General features: G+C 30.8%; 4 protein-coding genes across 4 annotated transcripts; 1 reads left to right on the forward strand and 3 right to left on the reverse strand.

The window, feature by feature from the left end:
- Nucleotides 1–1068: 1068 nt before the first annotated feature.
- Nucleotides 1069–2118, forward strand: Tsp_02122 (putative invasion plasmid antigen). The gene is made up of 5 exons (XM_003377868.1): nucleotides 1069–1115; nucleotides 1147–1159; nucleotides 1223–1339; nucleotides 1724–1800; nucleotides 2049–2118. The coding sequence occupies exons 1-5, from the start codon at nucleotides 1069–1071 to the stop codon at nucleotides 2116–2118; spliced, it is 324 nt and encodes a 107-aa protein (XP_003377916.1).
- A 65-nt stretch (nucleotides 2119–2183) lies between these two features.
- On the reverse strand, nucleotides 2184–4853 carry Tsp_02121 (putative transmembrane cell adhesion receptor mua-3). The gene is made up of 5 exons (XM_003377869.1): nucleotides 4721–4853; nucleotides 2614–2718; nucleotides 2448–2588; nucleotides 2286–2387; nucleotides 2184–2254 (listed from the first exon to the last, which is right to left on the reverse strand). Exons 1-5 carry the CDS (start codon nucleotides 4851–4853, stop codon nucleotides 2184–2186), a joined length of 552 nt encoding a protein of 183 aa, XP_003377917.1.
- A 1085-nt stretch (nucleotides 4854–5938) lies between these two features.
- Nucleotides 5939–9372, reverse strand: Tsp_02120 (STE20-related adapter protein). The gene is made up of 12 exons (XM_003377870.1): nucleotides 9298–9372; nucleotides 8998–9055; nucleotides 8848–8972; nucleotides 8547–8655; nucleotides 8359–8482; nucleotides 8133–8304; nucleotides 7950–8054; nucleotides 7828–7888; nucleotides 7650–7764; nucleotides 6418–6502; nucleotides 6208–6324; nucleotides 5939–6070 (listed from the first exon to the last, which is right to left on the reverse strand). Exons 1-12 carry the CDS (start codon nucleotides 9370–9372, stop codon nucleotides 5939–5941), a joined length of 1278 nt encoding a protein of 425 aa, XP_003377918.1.
- A 2168-nt stretch (nucleotides 9373–11540) lies between these two features.
- On the reverse strand, nucleotides 11541–12815 carry Tsp_02119 (hypothetical protein). The gene is made up of 2 exons (XM_003377871.1): nucleotides 12551–12815; nucleotides 11541–12499 (listed from the first exon to the last, which is right to left on the reverse strand). The coding sequence occupies exons 1-2, from the start codon at nucleotides 12813–12815 to the stop codon at nucleotides 11541–11543; spliced, it is 1224 nt and encodes a 407-aa protein (XP_003377919.1).
- Between the last annotated feature and the right edge of the window lie 2341 nt (nucleotides 12816–15156).

Genomic DNA, 15156 nt, shown 5'->3' on the forward strand with positions numbered 1-15156 from the left:
ACTGAAGTTGAGTGCATTCTGAACAATATAAATATAATATTTACAAAACTAAAATTACTTAGGAAATTGAAAATATTTATTTTTCAATAAATTTAAACGGTTTTCTTTAAAAGTGATGTCAATTTTAAAATCACTTTATAAAAAGAGATTTTTTTATAGATTAACAGTTTAAAAATTATATACTGGATGTACTTTTTACAGTAAATAGTAGCTTTAGTGTGAAAAGAAAATCATACGATAAAATAAAAAGAATTAAAATGAAATTTCTATTTAATTAGTGATCTGATTGAATTTTTAAAGAAAGTTAAAATATATGCCCAACTTTCAGCTGGAATATTGGCATTGTAATTGCAAAACTTTGATAGCAATGAACATGTGGATAAAAAAACATATACTTTACTTTTTTTATTCAAATATAATGATGAAATTGTTGGTGTTTATATAGAAAATTAAAAATTCTGATTTTAAAAATATTGAATATCACTCCTAAAAGTGATAATAAATATTTCAATTTACATACGCAGCAGTTTACAAAATAAATATTGTATTGTTAATTATTCTTTTTCTTTTCTTAGATGTATTATGAAAATGGCCACCGTTGAAACTGATTTTTCAATTTGACAAAGTAAGTTTCAACAGAATCTAATAAAAATAGAATAGAAATGAAATAGTGGCGATGTAAAGGAAATATTTTTTCGTTGATTTTTGTCAAAACTGACTTCCGTCACTGTATTTCAAGTCGACGATGTTGAAAAGTTTCAGAAATAACGTAATCACTGAAACTATCCGCCAACGCCCCCTGTAAGATTGGGTCGTTCAACTCATCGGTTGTTCACCCTTTTTCAAGTCGACTAATTGATTATATCAATAGTTTCCTTTTTTAATCTGCATATTTTGAAATATTAAAAAAAACACTCATAACTTATTTGAATAAATGAATTAATTATTTAAAAACTTTTTGTTGTTCCAAAAAATTTTTATGCAACGAAGACAATGACGAAAGTAAAAGAAAACATATGTCGAAGAAGCTAATTGGCTAATTGCGAAAAATTGCAATCAACCATTGCAATGAAAGGAGAATTTAAAGTCCATTTCATTACATCACCACATTATTAGTAATAATAATAATTAATTATTCTTCTTCAGTATTTCCATCCAGGTTTTTTTAAATTTTTCATTAGAACTAGACATGCTACTGAACTAAAATCAATTGTGCTTCCAGATTACTGCGCAAATATGCTTATCATTGATCAAACTCAATTTTCGGTCACCGCTTCAAGCTGACCATTCTAGAACAACATCAAAAGCAATGAAGCAGAATAACCTGTTAGATGATCCAGTTTTGATTACAGCCTCTCAACACGAGGGTTTTATTATAATTTTACCGCTTTTTTTGTTTCCTTCATGCGAGCATATGAAACAACTCAAAAATTAGAACTGAAAAATTATTTCATAAACTGTTTTTTGTTTTAAAATTAACAATACTTCAAAAAAACTATTTAACATCTACCAGGAAATATGAAACTACAATTAATACTTTTCCAAAAAATGCTTTTCAGTTTTCTATGCATTTGTTTCATAAAAAATATGCAAATTCATGAAACTTTTTCTCAGTGAAATTAATACATGTGGTGTACAAATTCCATTAATGATGTAATACAAAATTGAAATTAAAAAAATACTATTGCACATATTTAAATGGCATTTTAATAAATATTTAAAGAAAGTCGCAGTTCGTAACAATCGACATCAAAATTTAATAACATTTCCGCAGCACATTAAAATTTGCAATACTGTAAAGTGTTGCAGAAAATTTTGAAAAAAAAAGATTTCAGAAGTTATGAAATTTTAGTATTATTTAAAATGGATCTATCAACTAACAATTAGTTTGTTCAAGCTTCTTTCGAGTTCTTTCAAAAATTTATCTCAGGAAAAATAATCTTGAAAATAACTAACTTAACATTATATAAATAAAAAATTTAATTGTATCTTTACTTAAATGAATTGTAACTGATTAATAATTAATGTTATTTGAGCTAATATTTCAGAACATTCATAAAAATTATCTCATTCGACTGGACATTTCCAACTGTTCAGATTGATAACGCACATGACTGATAAAGCTTCATTTGAAGAAAGCATCAGTATGAAAAGCAAATTCAATTATAACATATCTTATTCTGCTAAGATGAATTATTCTGCATGACATTGTACGATATTTTTATGAAGAAAAAAGCAAATATAACATATACTGCTGAAAATGAAGAAAACTTGAAGTAACTTACCCTCGTCACTGCCATCTGCACAATCTTCGATGCCATCTTGAAATTTACACCAGTCAATACATTTCGATTTATCACGACAAAAAAATTCTCCCTGTGAACAAGCTAAAAAAACATCTTTTCAATTTTGCATTATTAAATTAAAAAATTTTTTATTTCATTTACGCTCATCTGATCCATCAGGACAATCTTTTCGGCCATCTTGGTAAGCTTTTGGTTCGAGACAGTTGCTTCGATCCTCGCAGACAAAATAACCCAAAGGGCATCCTTGGGTACAAAGCCAATTATTAACAAACAAACAGCATTCTTAAATCTATCCACATTATGTTACCTTCGTCAGAACCGTCTTGGCAGTTGATTTTTCCATCAGAAACTTGATCTAATCGAATACACTGAGGTTCACCGTTCAGGCAGCGAAATTGGTCTGGCAGGCAAGCTGTAAAAATGAAGAAATTTTCATATGTAAATTAAAACAAAAATTTTTTTTTGTATTATTCTCTCTTTCAAATGATCAATTTATCTTTCAAGGAAACAAACAACCAATTTTAACAATGAAACATCCGTTTTTATTGACGCTTTATTGTTATGCAACCGCTTTGTTCTGCATCACTGGTCGTTGAAGCTCAACTGTTATTGTTGTTTGCCGTACCACTGGACAAGGCGGTCTGTAAATGACCATCGGGTCACAATTTTATGCATTAGCCCCCATTTGCTTGGAAATTACATTGCTGCGTGAGGTAAACGCTTTCTGAACAATGGAAAACGGCTATCAAACGTTCATGTCACTTGAATAAACAGCAAATTGAATATATATGTATATATATATGTATGGACGTAGATTCAATTCTGATTGTAAACCAGAGTTGTTTAATTACAATTTCTACATTGCACTTTAAAATATATTCCCATCCCATATAACTGACCATATTTTTCATGAAATTCTGTATAAGTCTATTTCATTTTGAGCTTCAAGTTTCAATTTTGCTAAAATATCAGTTATAATAATAATAATAATTCAAAGCAAACTTTTACCAGCCATAATCATAATTAGATTAAAATTTTCCAAAAATTGATTACAACAACAACAACTACTACTCAGACAATTTGTTTGCTAGAGAACATAAAAAATAGTTTCAATCAACATTTTTTCTGAAACTCAGGGTCGTTCATTTTTCTTTGAGTAAAATGACCTTTAACAAAAATTAAATGTAACAGTGCAAAAAAAAGGAATCTAGAACATGAATCCATCAGCCTTAAGACATGTGATCTTGTCGTTTTTTCTAACATGCCAAGTTGAAAATGAAAGTATGCGAAATGAATCACAAATTAACAATCATCTTGCATGCATTGCAATGAATTATGATAAAATATCAACGTGCACATTGTACTTTCATTAAAGTGTTCTTCATTTCATCATATAATTTAATGGATTGCTTCTGTATTCATTATATCAAAGTGTAATACAAAAGAAATTACGTGAAAATGTAATATGATATGTATTGTGAAATACGAGATGATAAAATTTTAATATACCGATTATTTTGTATATTGCAAATAAAAATATTTACAATACTTGTGTTTGTTTATGAATTGTAAAAAAATTTCTTAGCATTCAGTACCAAAATAAAAAACTGAAAATATCTGCTAATGTATACATTTGTTGTCTGATTTGAAAGTACTGTCATTTCAATCGAGTTGTTTTTTGTATTAATTTTCCATCTTAAAGTTTTCTCATCCTCCTTTGACGATCAATTTCTTTCCGCACCCATAAACATATTGTATGCACAATTTTTTAATTTCAACAACGTCTTCAACTCACATTATGTCGACGGTCCCTTATTACACGAGGGGCTTGCTTGATTGATTGAAATTTGAAAACGCTTGCAAAAAAAACCAAAAAACTGTACGCTTCGATCCAACAATGAGGCATGCACATCATGGTGTTGGGAAAAAAATTTAGGCTAATCACCACAAACTGATTGATCGACATTAAAATAAACAAGAACCCGCTTGCTTGGCGTTCATTTTTGATAATGAAAAAATGTCTGACTGAGAACATGCAAATAAATAATCGTCTTCAATTTTTAACACTTCCAACTTCGCTACAGTTTCTCTACTTTTACTATTAGGCCAGTTATTTACCCGATATTGTATGAAAACACATTGTATTCACACAAGCTAACCGATGATTCTAAAATGCTATATTGGAATGGGTTTGCTTTTGTCAAAATACGACAAACTAGCTAACCGAACTGCCCTGTCCGAAACAAGCTTACGTCATCTTTATTATTTAAATTACTGATGATGCACTTGTTTCAATAGTCATTTTTTACTTTGTCACATTTTCTAAATTATAAATATGAACAAATTGAATGGGATATTTCCTAAAAATGAAATTTTTCAACTTACCCTTCCCGCCCCACCCCCAAATTTGTAACTCGACACGGTCACTTGAATTGCCACGTTAACTAGAAGGGAGCAAAGGGAAATCTGCTGGTCAGATAGATGATAAGCTGCCAGAAGAGACCAGTCAATCACATCATCAAAATGTCGACGGACAGACATTGACATGGTCTTGCTTTGACCTTCGCATTTCCATTTTCTTAATGGTCATCGAAGATGTCTTTCTATTTCATTATTGCCTTTATTCAGGGTCAACCTCAGTTCAGAATCCCAATCAAAAATTCCCACACACACACACACACACACACACACACACTAAACCATTACCATCTGTTTATAAATTTCATTTTTAAAAAACAATTAATATTAAACCATAACCATATATGAAAGCAATTAATTATTACAGATTGAACTAGAAGAATGGACAAAGCAAAAGACTTACAAAAATGAGACAGTGAATGATTCGTAGTGGCTGAAGTGACAGATTTGCATAATATTAGCCAGCCAAAATAAAAATAGATAATATGAAGCATAGCATTCGACTGAGTAAGCTGCTTGGGAAGCCAAAGTTGGAAAAGCAAAGTGTACCGACAGACGAAAGCGGCAGTGCAAGTACAAAACGACACCGGCTGAACTTTCTTTAAAAGGCCCACTCTTGCCCGGTAGTCAAGGGCACGCACTGTGTTTCTACAAGCGAAAGCTCACTTTCAAAAGCCCTACATTACGGCGACCCTAATTCGTCGTCATCGCGTGCACGGTGCCTTTTCCACCGTTAGCTGAACGTTCATTGGTCGAATGACATTATCAATTTTGCAGTTGAAAGCAGAAAAAACAGTCAGACATGAAAAAGTAGCCTCAACATCCGCAACATGTCATCAGTAGGCAATTTTTCAGTTTCTCTTCTTGCGCAACGACGAATAATAATAACGGTTATGATAATGACAATTTCAATGTCAGATGCTTATTCGGAGAATTAAATTTTACCACTGTAGAAGCTGTAAGCACTTCAAATGGGGAGACCTGTTTTCAACGTTTCCATTCATTCAGCCACTATTCTCTGCTATTATTACAAAAGAGTTACATAATTGGTAACTTGCTAACATAATAAACTAGCTTGTTCATTCAACAAGCAAATACAGTTACGCCAAAAACACAGTCACCAGGGAACCAGACGTTGTGATGGAACCACACCGCAATAGGTACTCAAGGTCAGTCACTGACTGTATGTACATCACATACAGACACAATAAAGGTCACTTGAAGTCAGTTGTGGAATTTTCAAAGACGCCCAAAACACAAGGGCAGCAGTGTTTATCCAGTTGTGCAAAATTGACTTTTAATGAAAATACAAATATTGAGCTTATGCAAATACATCGAGATACATTCTATATATATATATATATATATATATGTAAAGTTGGAATTTTGAATGAACCAGCACTGCCGGCTCAGTCCACAATTGCATGTCACGCACGGAAAAGTTTTGTCCATTTTAATGTTTGAAATATTTCTTCTTAATCACCAAATGACCAATATGTATTGGCATCGTGATCACGATCGCAAAACTGTTTCGACGAACCGCTATTTGCCAAAGAAGTTGAAAACGTATTCTCAGCCAAAAAACCCCCATGGATGTTGTCTAAAAATAAACATTAAAAATAACAGATTTCATTAATTAATTAAATAATAATAATAATAATCACTAGCCTTCTGAAACTGATAATGGATTCACATCGGCCAAAAATGACGAAACAGAACGACATTCTTTTTTGTACTGTCGAAAAAAACCATGCTTCAGCAACGCTTTGGCCGATGGCCTACGAACAGATTTGTTTAAAAAAATGAAAATTACCCAAAAAATATGATTAAAATATTCACTTTGAAAGTTTGATTTGAAAAATTTTAATTCAAATTTTGAAAACGTGCAGCAATTTTTTGTTTCAAAACAAGCGGCAATCTCATAATATATAAGTGCAGTTTAATACAAAGTAGAGCTTCGACACAACATGAAAACACAAGTATTCTTTTTTAATAATAATAATTAATTTAATGTATTTTACATAATTTTGGAAATATATTATACAGTGCTATTTTGGTTTGTTTTTTTTTTGAAATTTCAATATTTTATCATCAAACGCCACTGCTGACAAAATGGATGAATAATCAAATCAAGGTCGCAAGCGTTACGTGACGAAATTAAAACCGATCACAGAAATTGCAAATAAATAAATTTAAAACAGTGGAAGTGTCAAATGATGTCAAAATTAAATTGAATTAATTTCATTTAGCCTATATCACAAATAACAAGCACAACTCTTTCCTCTATACAAAAAGTTGTAATGACAAAAAAAATTCACATTCAAATTTTCGATCTATCTACCTCTGTTATACAAAACATTACAATAAATTGTTCTTGCATTAATTCAAACAATATAAAATCACCTTTAGACAAACAATTATTTTTTGCTATTAATTTTTCCTCTAGTAAACAAGCAAAAATAATAAACATTGCAAAATTCTCAAAATGACGAATAAATAAATAAATAAATGCTTGTTAATAAGTAAAATAAAGAATCGTTTTTATCTTCTAGTATTAAAACTTCACTCGATCTGAATTAAAACTGTGATGCATCATGCGCATGTGTGCGTATTGAGATCAGCGCAATTGTTCTATTTGACAAGTAAAAATTCCTCATCTAAAAAAACAACCTTCAGCATACTTTACCAAAAGAATAGCATGCAACAATTGAGGCTATTTTTTGTTTGTTTGTTGTTTATTTTTTTTTAAATTTAACTCCTATTGTTACAAAATATCATAAAACAAGAAGCATGACAATAACAAAAACTTTAAAAAAAAGTGAAATCAATTTTATGAACTACAACTTTCACAATAATAATGAATTGATTTAAAAATAAAAATAAGAACATGGGAAAAAAATGCCCATCAAACATTGTATATCTTACCGATCGCAGGGGTGGAATTTTAAGCAGAGTTCAATGAATGCGTGGAACTTGTCGCTGAACCAACGATTGCGTTGCTCATCGGTCGAAGCCTCCATGGGGTCGGATGTCTCTATTGCTGAAAAAATTACAAAAAAAGCTGACAACATTTCTTTTTAGTAAAACAATTACAACTGCTTACCTGGTAAAGTTTTCCCATCCAAGAGACGCGGTGTCACGCCGCGAAGTTTCTCCCAAAACATCTGCAATAGAACAATAATAATGCAAGCAAGCAAAAATAAAATTTCCAAACATTTCACTTACTTGAATATTACTCATATTTGAAAATGGTACAAATCCGTTGGCCATTTCACATCCTGCTATGCCCAAAGAATAAATATCCGATTTGACACCGTAGCCGGCAATGTTCTGAAAAGACAAATAATTATAATAATTATAATAATAAAATAAGCATTAATTAGAAAAAACTATCCAATCAGTGCTTACTTGTTCCAAAACTTCGGGTGCAAACCACATCAAGCTCGACTGAAAATCTTCAGTAAATTCGTGCAACTTTCGCAATCGTCTGTCGCTTTCTAAGACAGATGCCACGAGGCGAAATCCGCTCAAACAAACTTTCCCTTGAGAAGACAACAAAATATGACTACAACGTACACTTCTAAACAGTACAATTTTTCAACAACAATAACAAAATCTTATGTTCTTCAAAAACCTGTGAATAAAATCATGATCATGCAAATATTCCAACGCCAACAAAACATCATACAAAACTGTAGCAATTAGCTGTTCCGGAAGACCAAAATGATACCGAAAATGAATCAAATCTTTAACCGATCCTGAAATTTACATTTTTTAAGAAAAAAAAATATATTTTATTAATGAAAAATCACACAAACTGACCATAATCCATCAGCGGTGTAACGATCAAAATATCACTGCCAGCAACAAATACATCAACCAGCTGCAAAATGTTGCTGTGCTTCAACTGACTCAGTATTCTTACTTCTTTCTAAAAATGATGACAATTATACTGTCTTAAACATCATTATAAATAAAATAAACCAAACTAAAAGCATATGATAGTCATTTTTTCATAAGAAAATTCTGCACTATGAAAGCAATTTTATTTTAATGAATTAAAAATTTAATGAAACAATCATCATAAGTTATTATAACTGCTTCAAAAAAGTTCAAAATTTACTTGCAAGAAAAAGAAATTTGTGTCGTCCTTTTCATCTTCCAAAGTGCAGATGCGAATTGCGTACAATTTGTCCGTTTCCTTCTCCTTGGCAAGATGCACGTTGTACTTTCTGTTGTTCGCTTTACCTGCAATAAGTTGAAACTCAAATACCAGCACAACAACATAACAAATAGCCAAATTTGGTTTCATTCGATAAATTCACTTTCAACTAAAGATAATAATATTCCAATGACAAATTTAAAATTTAAACAGCTTTGACTATTTTTAAACTTGGTAATTAATGCAAATTTCATATAATCAATAGACATTCACAAAATAATGCAAAGCATACATAATTGTTAGCATTTCAAAACTCGCTATCCTCATATTTGTTTTGCGTTTTAAACTTTTTTTCTCCTGATAACAATGCATTGCAAACAACAAATGATCCTCACCTATGCATGGAAAAACGACGTATCGGCCAACTTCGACACTACAAAATGACACTGACGCATTTTTGGCAATCAAATTTGAACTATTGCTCATTTAAATATTCAAAAGAATGCACAACAATGATTAAAATTATATTTAACTTTAATCGTTTTACCGTACTCCATAGTATTTACATATGAAAAGGTTCAATTTTTAAAAATCACTCGTAAAGGTACTGATAAAAAGAATAAAAACAAATTAAATGGAATACATTAATGAATGTTAAACGTATTTAAAACGAAAGAATCAGCAATTTTACATTTCAAAATTAAATTTCATAGTAAAAAATAAAAAAACTATTGCACAGAGCTGCTTCAGATTTTGAATAAAATCTTTACTGTGATGTGAACTAAATAATCTTTCGTTATTTGAGAAAAGTCAAATTTTCAAAGCTAAAAACAATATAAACATTGCAACAGTTTATTGAGAAATCTTATTTGTTATATCCTCATTGATAACTGCACATCAACTTTTCCTGCAGTTTCCATAAAATAAAAACAATCTGAAAACATTGACATCAACGAAAATATTTGCCAAGAATCACATAAAATGTTCTTTTGCATTAATTAATTTAAAAATGACATGTCAAAAAACGGTTCATATTCGAATAAATGTTTTCATTTCCTCCAGGCAGGACACTGATTTTCCTAATTTTCACATTACTGCAACAACTTGCTGAACGAAAAAGTAATTACAGTAATCATTATTTGACAATCAGGAAGACAATTAACAAGCAGATCACACTATTCAAATGATAATTAAATGCATTAAGTTACTAATAAAAGCAACTGAACTATGCTAAAAAATAAAATATTAAATATAAATAATAAAAAATTATTTCGCAATTGATTTATGTTTATAAGGTTTACCATGAAAATTGAAAAAAATAATAAAAACCCCACCATCAACTAAACTAAATTTTTTACCTACAATTTCAAGCTAGGTTATAGTGTCACTTCATTTACTGCAGTAATATGGCTTAGAAACAGATGAATGTCTGTCATATGCGCAATATTTTGAAATATTCCTCAGCACGTATTGCGTTTGTGTATGTGTGGATCTGTGCGCAAACAAATTATGAAAATTTTAGTGCCGAAAATCAGATTAATCAAACAAAGCATAGCAGCATAAGAACATGTCATACATTGAAGTATGTGCAACAGGTGGGTAACAAGAAAGATGAACTACTGTGATACTAATGAATAATGCACGATTCAGTAAAACTGGGTTTCAAGCTAAAAAATAGCACAGCATTGCAATACGAGTAACCATATTTACGATGTAACTTCTTTTTAAACTTTTCTTAAGCAATCATGCATAACCCTCTTGATGCAATGAAAATTTTATTAATAGCATTGTAAGAAAAACCTGCAGGATTTACTTGCATTTTAGCTGCAACATCCAAAACCAAAACAAAAATAAACCATCAAATAAATAAATCAGCCATAAAAATATCTTAATTCACTTCCGGCAAATAATAATAAGGCATATACGGAACAACACTTTACTTAATACATATAAGCATATAAACAGCATGCTCAAACCTACAGATTTTACCATCCCAAATCACACGACAGACAAGATGACATAGTGGACAGTAACAAAAATTTTGCTGAGCCGTGAAGTTTGCAGAAGGCACAACAACCAACAGCTTTCCACAATAGCATGTCATCCATAAAAACATTTAAGATAAAAAAATGTATAAGTCAATGTGCTTCATACAGTAGTCTATTAAAGCTTACGATTATTTAACTTCTTCCATATGCAGCTGTAAATCATATTTGCATGTGACAGAACTGATATCAGTTGTAGCATAATGCATGTTTCTCAGATATATTTAATCTTTTTGATTTGCCACAAATTAAGCAAATCATTTTTGCGAGATGAAATGAAAATATAGGAAGAAGTTATTGCAAAAATTCAAAAATGGAAGCAAGTCAGTGATGAACATATTCTTACTTGAAAAATTCGGTAGAACTAAAACGGTTTATCTCATTACATTTTCATTCAAAAGCAAAATCACATTTTTATCAAAGTTAATTTTAATAATAAAAAAATAAAACACAACAATCACATTAATGTGGCAATAGAAGTCAACAATCAAGAGTCATAATAAAAGACATTTTAAAAGACAATTAAATGTTCAAACAATAAATAATAAATAACTTGTCAGAAAAATAAACAAAGAGCTAACGTTGCATTATAGTAATTATGTCGAACAATCATACAAGTGCAGAAAAGCGCTTTTCACATTCCTTTCGCAAATCATTAGCATTGAGCAACATTTGATCTTTTTCATTATAAACGGGTGAATTTCCATCCAATGAGCATTTCAAACAATTTTTGTCAAAATCCACACCATTTCTTTCACCAAATCGCAACGGTGCCAGATTAGCATAATTCACCGTAGGAACGTTAATATAATACACTGGACGAGGCATATTCATGTGAGCTGGTAATGGTGGAATGACCGCTCTTCTTAAACAATTTGAAGGCTTCTTCATTTTTATAAAATTTCCATTTCTGCGCAGTGTTGCAGTTGGCCGTCTAAAATAAATATTGTTTTGGTTCAATGAATTGGCTTCGTCTTGATTAGTCATGCATTGGCTTCGTTTCAAGTGAGCATCGTTTCCATTGTTCGATGGCAACACTGGCTTGGGAGATAACCGTATACGCAAAATTATTACAACACCAATGACGAGAATCAGCATCGAAACAAACATAGTACCACCTAAATACCAATAAAATTCAACATCTTCTTCATCAAACGAATGATTTGTTTTCATTAACGCTTCAGAATTGAGCAAGCGTAATTTTTCTGAATTGTCTTTTTTCCATTCCGATGCGGCAACTAGACCATCTCTTGTATAGGCAAGAAGCAAAAAATCAACACCTGAATGGATGATATCCAAATTTTTTGTAGTAAATGAATTGTTAATTGTATGATTTAATGGAAACCAAATGTTCTGACGATGCGCCATTTTCCAAAACAATGCGTAAACCATGCTGGGTACAGTTGAAGAAATTTCAAAAATTGGAATCGGTGACTGCCATTGAATTTCCAACTTATTCATCTTTGTTAAACGGGTAATTTTTAGTGGTTCAGCAAAAGTCCAAGTCATTTCTCGATTTTTACCAGTACGCAAATCAGCACGATACACAGAACAAGCTATCTGACAACCTAATAACAAAAATGTGTTAGAATAATTATTAAATTCAGCTAGAAACTTACCAGCAAAACAAATCCTTGAGTCTTTACATATTGAACCCCAAACATCATACTTCTGATAAAACATTGCACAATTTTCCCAACACATCTGGCAATCCGCTTGACTTTGGCATGATGAATCAGTTAAAGGATCACTTTTTGATGCAAATGCGTCCACACAATGCGCACGACAAGTGAGAACCTGATCAACCATCATCAATTGATTTGTGGATAATCCTCGAAATGCATAGGCTGACACAAAGCTTGATAAAATAGCCAAAATTAGCATGGCAACACAACTTTGATGAAACGAAAACTACCACTTTTAGAAACTGCCGCCGCACAAAATGCGTGTTTGATATTATCTGAGGTAACGCTTACAAAATACAGTAAACAAATGAACCTGAATTTTAAGTAAATAATTGTGTTATTGGAAATGTAGAGGCTTATTTTTTTACTTCTTTAAATGCATATCATATAATGGAATTTCTATTTGTGTGCTTGAAAATGAACTAAAATTAGCGGAATTCAAAATTATCTAAAATTTTTCAATTGCAGTAATGGAAATTTTAATACAATATTGTCGCTGCAATGAGTTTTATTTTGATACATTTTTTTCTTCAATATTCTTTCTGTAGCTGTTTGTTTACAGTTGCAGTGGCCTGGAAATTCACTCCGTTTTACAGTTCACAATGTTTATAGTATGAAATTATCAACTTGTTAGTTCAGCTTTTTTTTACATTTTTATTTAAATAAATGGTTTCGTAATATGCAGTGATAAAATGAAGTTAACAAAGACAGAATGATGATAACTATGACTGCTTTTTTACTATTGGTGCAGTCTGTCAAATATGACTTTTCCAAGAATACGTCTGCTACTGTATTAAAAGAATTGTATTCAGCAGTTGTAATTAGATTGATGAAGATCCAGTTGAAGTGGTGAAGACTTTTTTTATCTCACCCATGTTGAAATAATAATAACCCCTGAAAGTTTGTTTCACGTGTATCATTTTCCTAGAGAGCTTTACCATTTCATATGTACAGCATATGTAAACTGCTCGAATTGCATGCTAAATGAACACATATATATTGGAATTTATACTGAATTTAATAATGCATGTGTTCTTGTTGCCAAATATTTTACTTATTTCTGCTTCGGTTGAAATTTGCTCACTGAAGCAAATCAGCATTAACTAGTGAAGCAACAATTTAGGCTTGTATTTTTAAGACACTATTGTAAACACATTTTCAATATTGTTTGCGTTTATTGTCAATGACAAAATTATAGATGGCCAGAAATGTGATAATGTTCCTTCTACTGCTCATATGTGTATTGCTTATCGTCTGGAATATAGAGGTGAAACATAGAAACGTTGTCCCATGCTGAAATTTTTTAGTGGAAAATACAGTACATGCTTTTCATTGATGTAAAAAATTCACTGGAAGAAATTATGCGCATAAATAAGTAGCGTAAATAAATAAAATAATAGAAAAAGGAGTGTTAAAACGTTGATTTGCCGTAAGCTCAACGTAACTATAATGGCATTTAAAACGGATCATTTATTTAGCTGCCTGACGATCAGCATTTAGTAAGTAAAATTTTTCAAAAAATCTACTAGAGAAAAATGTCGATAAACCTAACAATGCTTCTAAATGCACATTGATATTTTTTATTATGCAACAGACCATTTTCATTGTTTACAATAGTGAGGTGGATGACATTGAAAAATGGGGTAGCACAAAATTCAAACCAGCATCATAAATTGCAATTTTTGTTAGGGGTAATTCTCCAATCAGAAGGAATCATATGAAATGTTTAGACATGTCTGATTATTTTAATACGGTTTTGGCCTATTATGGCATTTATATTTTGGAAGATTTTCATAAAAGCGTTTAAAACATAAATAACGGTCATTCATCAGAGACGGATAAAGGCAGGCCATGCAGGTTTACATAAAATTTGTCAGTGCTTTATTTTCAACTATTTAAAAGTCCAAAAAATGGATGCATTGCATTGTCAATGTCAACGCCTTACAGCCTTTTATATTGACATATCATGCATATTAAATATTTAAGATATAAAAATGTAGAGGTGAATGTGGATGATATGGCATGTCATTAATATTTCAGGGGATAGACCTGATTTCTCCAACTAACTCCACGTTTTTTTTCATTTCTAGTAAACTTCATTAATTGCTGTACTGATGCACGCATATAATTTTCATTCGTTGTCGCTGTTATGCATCCTCTATGTGAAACACTGGTTCTTTATCATTAAATAGCAATAAATTTAAGAAAAATATTAAATAAAAATTGAAAAATCGTGTAAAAAAAATAAAAGATTTTTAATCGCTGTTTTTAAAAGTTATTTACTTTTTAACTGTAGTTATATTTTTAATATTTTCTTTAACTATCAGCAAAATTTGACCAATGTGACTTTATCTGTTGAAATTTAAAATGCACATATGAGTTTGAGAGGTTGGGAGATACTGTGTTGTCCTTAAACAAATTTTTCATGCAATACGTTGTCGCACAAATAAGACACATACATCCAACTTTACGTATATTAAAAAATTGCAATGTTCCCTAATATACAATGTGATATTCCTGTTCTACAAGTGAACTTCGCA

This window comes from Trichinella spiralis (assembly GCF_000181795.1).
Source record: "Trichinella spiralis strain ISS 195 chromosome Unknown Scfld4, whole genome shotgun sequence".
Classification (NCBI taxonomy): domain Eukaryota; kingdom Metazoa; phylum Nematoda; class Enoplea; order Trichinellida; family Trichinellidae; genus Trichinella; species Trichinella spiralis.

Bases quoted from the DNA above. Each gene is read 5' to 3' on its own strand.
- Tsp_02122 (XM_003377868.1), top strand. From the start codon at position 1,069: ATGAAAGGAGAATTTAAAGTCCATTTCATTACATCACCACATTATTA. The intron at 1,340-1,723 runs GTTTTGATTACA...AAATATTTAAAG, and splicing joins ATAACCTGTTAGATGATCCA to AAAGTCGCAGTTCGTAACAA. The intron at 1,801-2,048 runs GTGTTGCAGAAA...CTAATATTTCAG, and splicing joins AAAATTTGCAATACTGTAAA to AACATTCATAAAAATTATCT.
- Tsp_02121 (XM_003377869.1), bottom strand. From the start codon at position 4,853: ATGTCAATGTCTGTCCGTCGACATTTTGATGATGTGATTGACTGGTCT. The intron at 2,719-4,720 runs GTTACAAATTTG...TCATTTTTACAG, and splicing joins AATTCAAGTGACCGTGTCGA to CTTGCCTGCCAGACCAATTT. The intron at 2,388-2,447 runs GTAAATGAAATA...ATGTTTTTTTAG, and splicing joins TCCTGATGGATCAGATGAGC to CTTGTTCACAGGGAGAATTT.
- Tsp_02120 (XM_003377870.1), bottom strand. From the start codon at position 9,372: ATGAGCAATAGTTCAAATTTGATTGCCAAAAATGCGTCAGTGTCATTT. The intron at 8,055-8,132 runs GTAAGCACTGAT...TTGTCTTTTCAG, and splicing joins CACCCGAAGTTTTGGAACAA to AACATTGCCGGCTACGGTGT. The intron at 6,503-7,649 runs GTAAGATATACA...ATCTGTTCGTAG, and splicing joins AAATTCCACCCCTGCGATCG to GCCATCGGCCAAAGCGTTGC.
- Tsp_02119 (XM_003377871.1), bottom strand. From the start codon at position 12,815: ATGCTAATTTTGGCTATTTTATCAAGCTTTGTGTCAGCCTATGCATTT. The intron at 12,500-12,550 runs GTAAGTTTCTAG...TTTTGTTATTAG, and splicing joins CTCAAGGATTTGTTTTGCTG to GTTGTCAGATAGCTTGTTCT.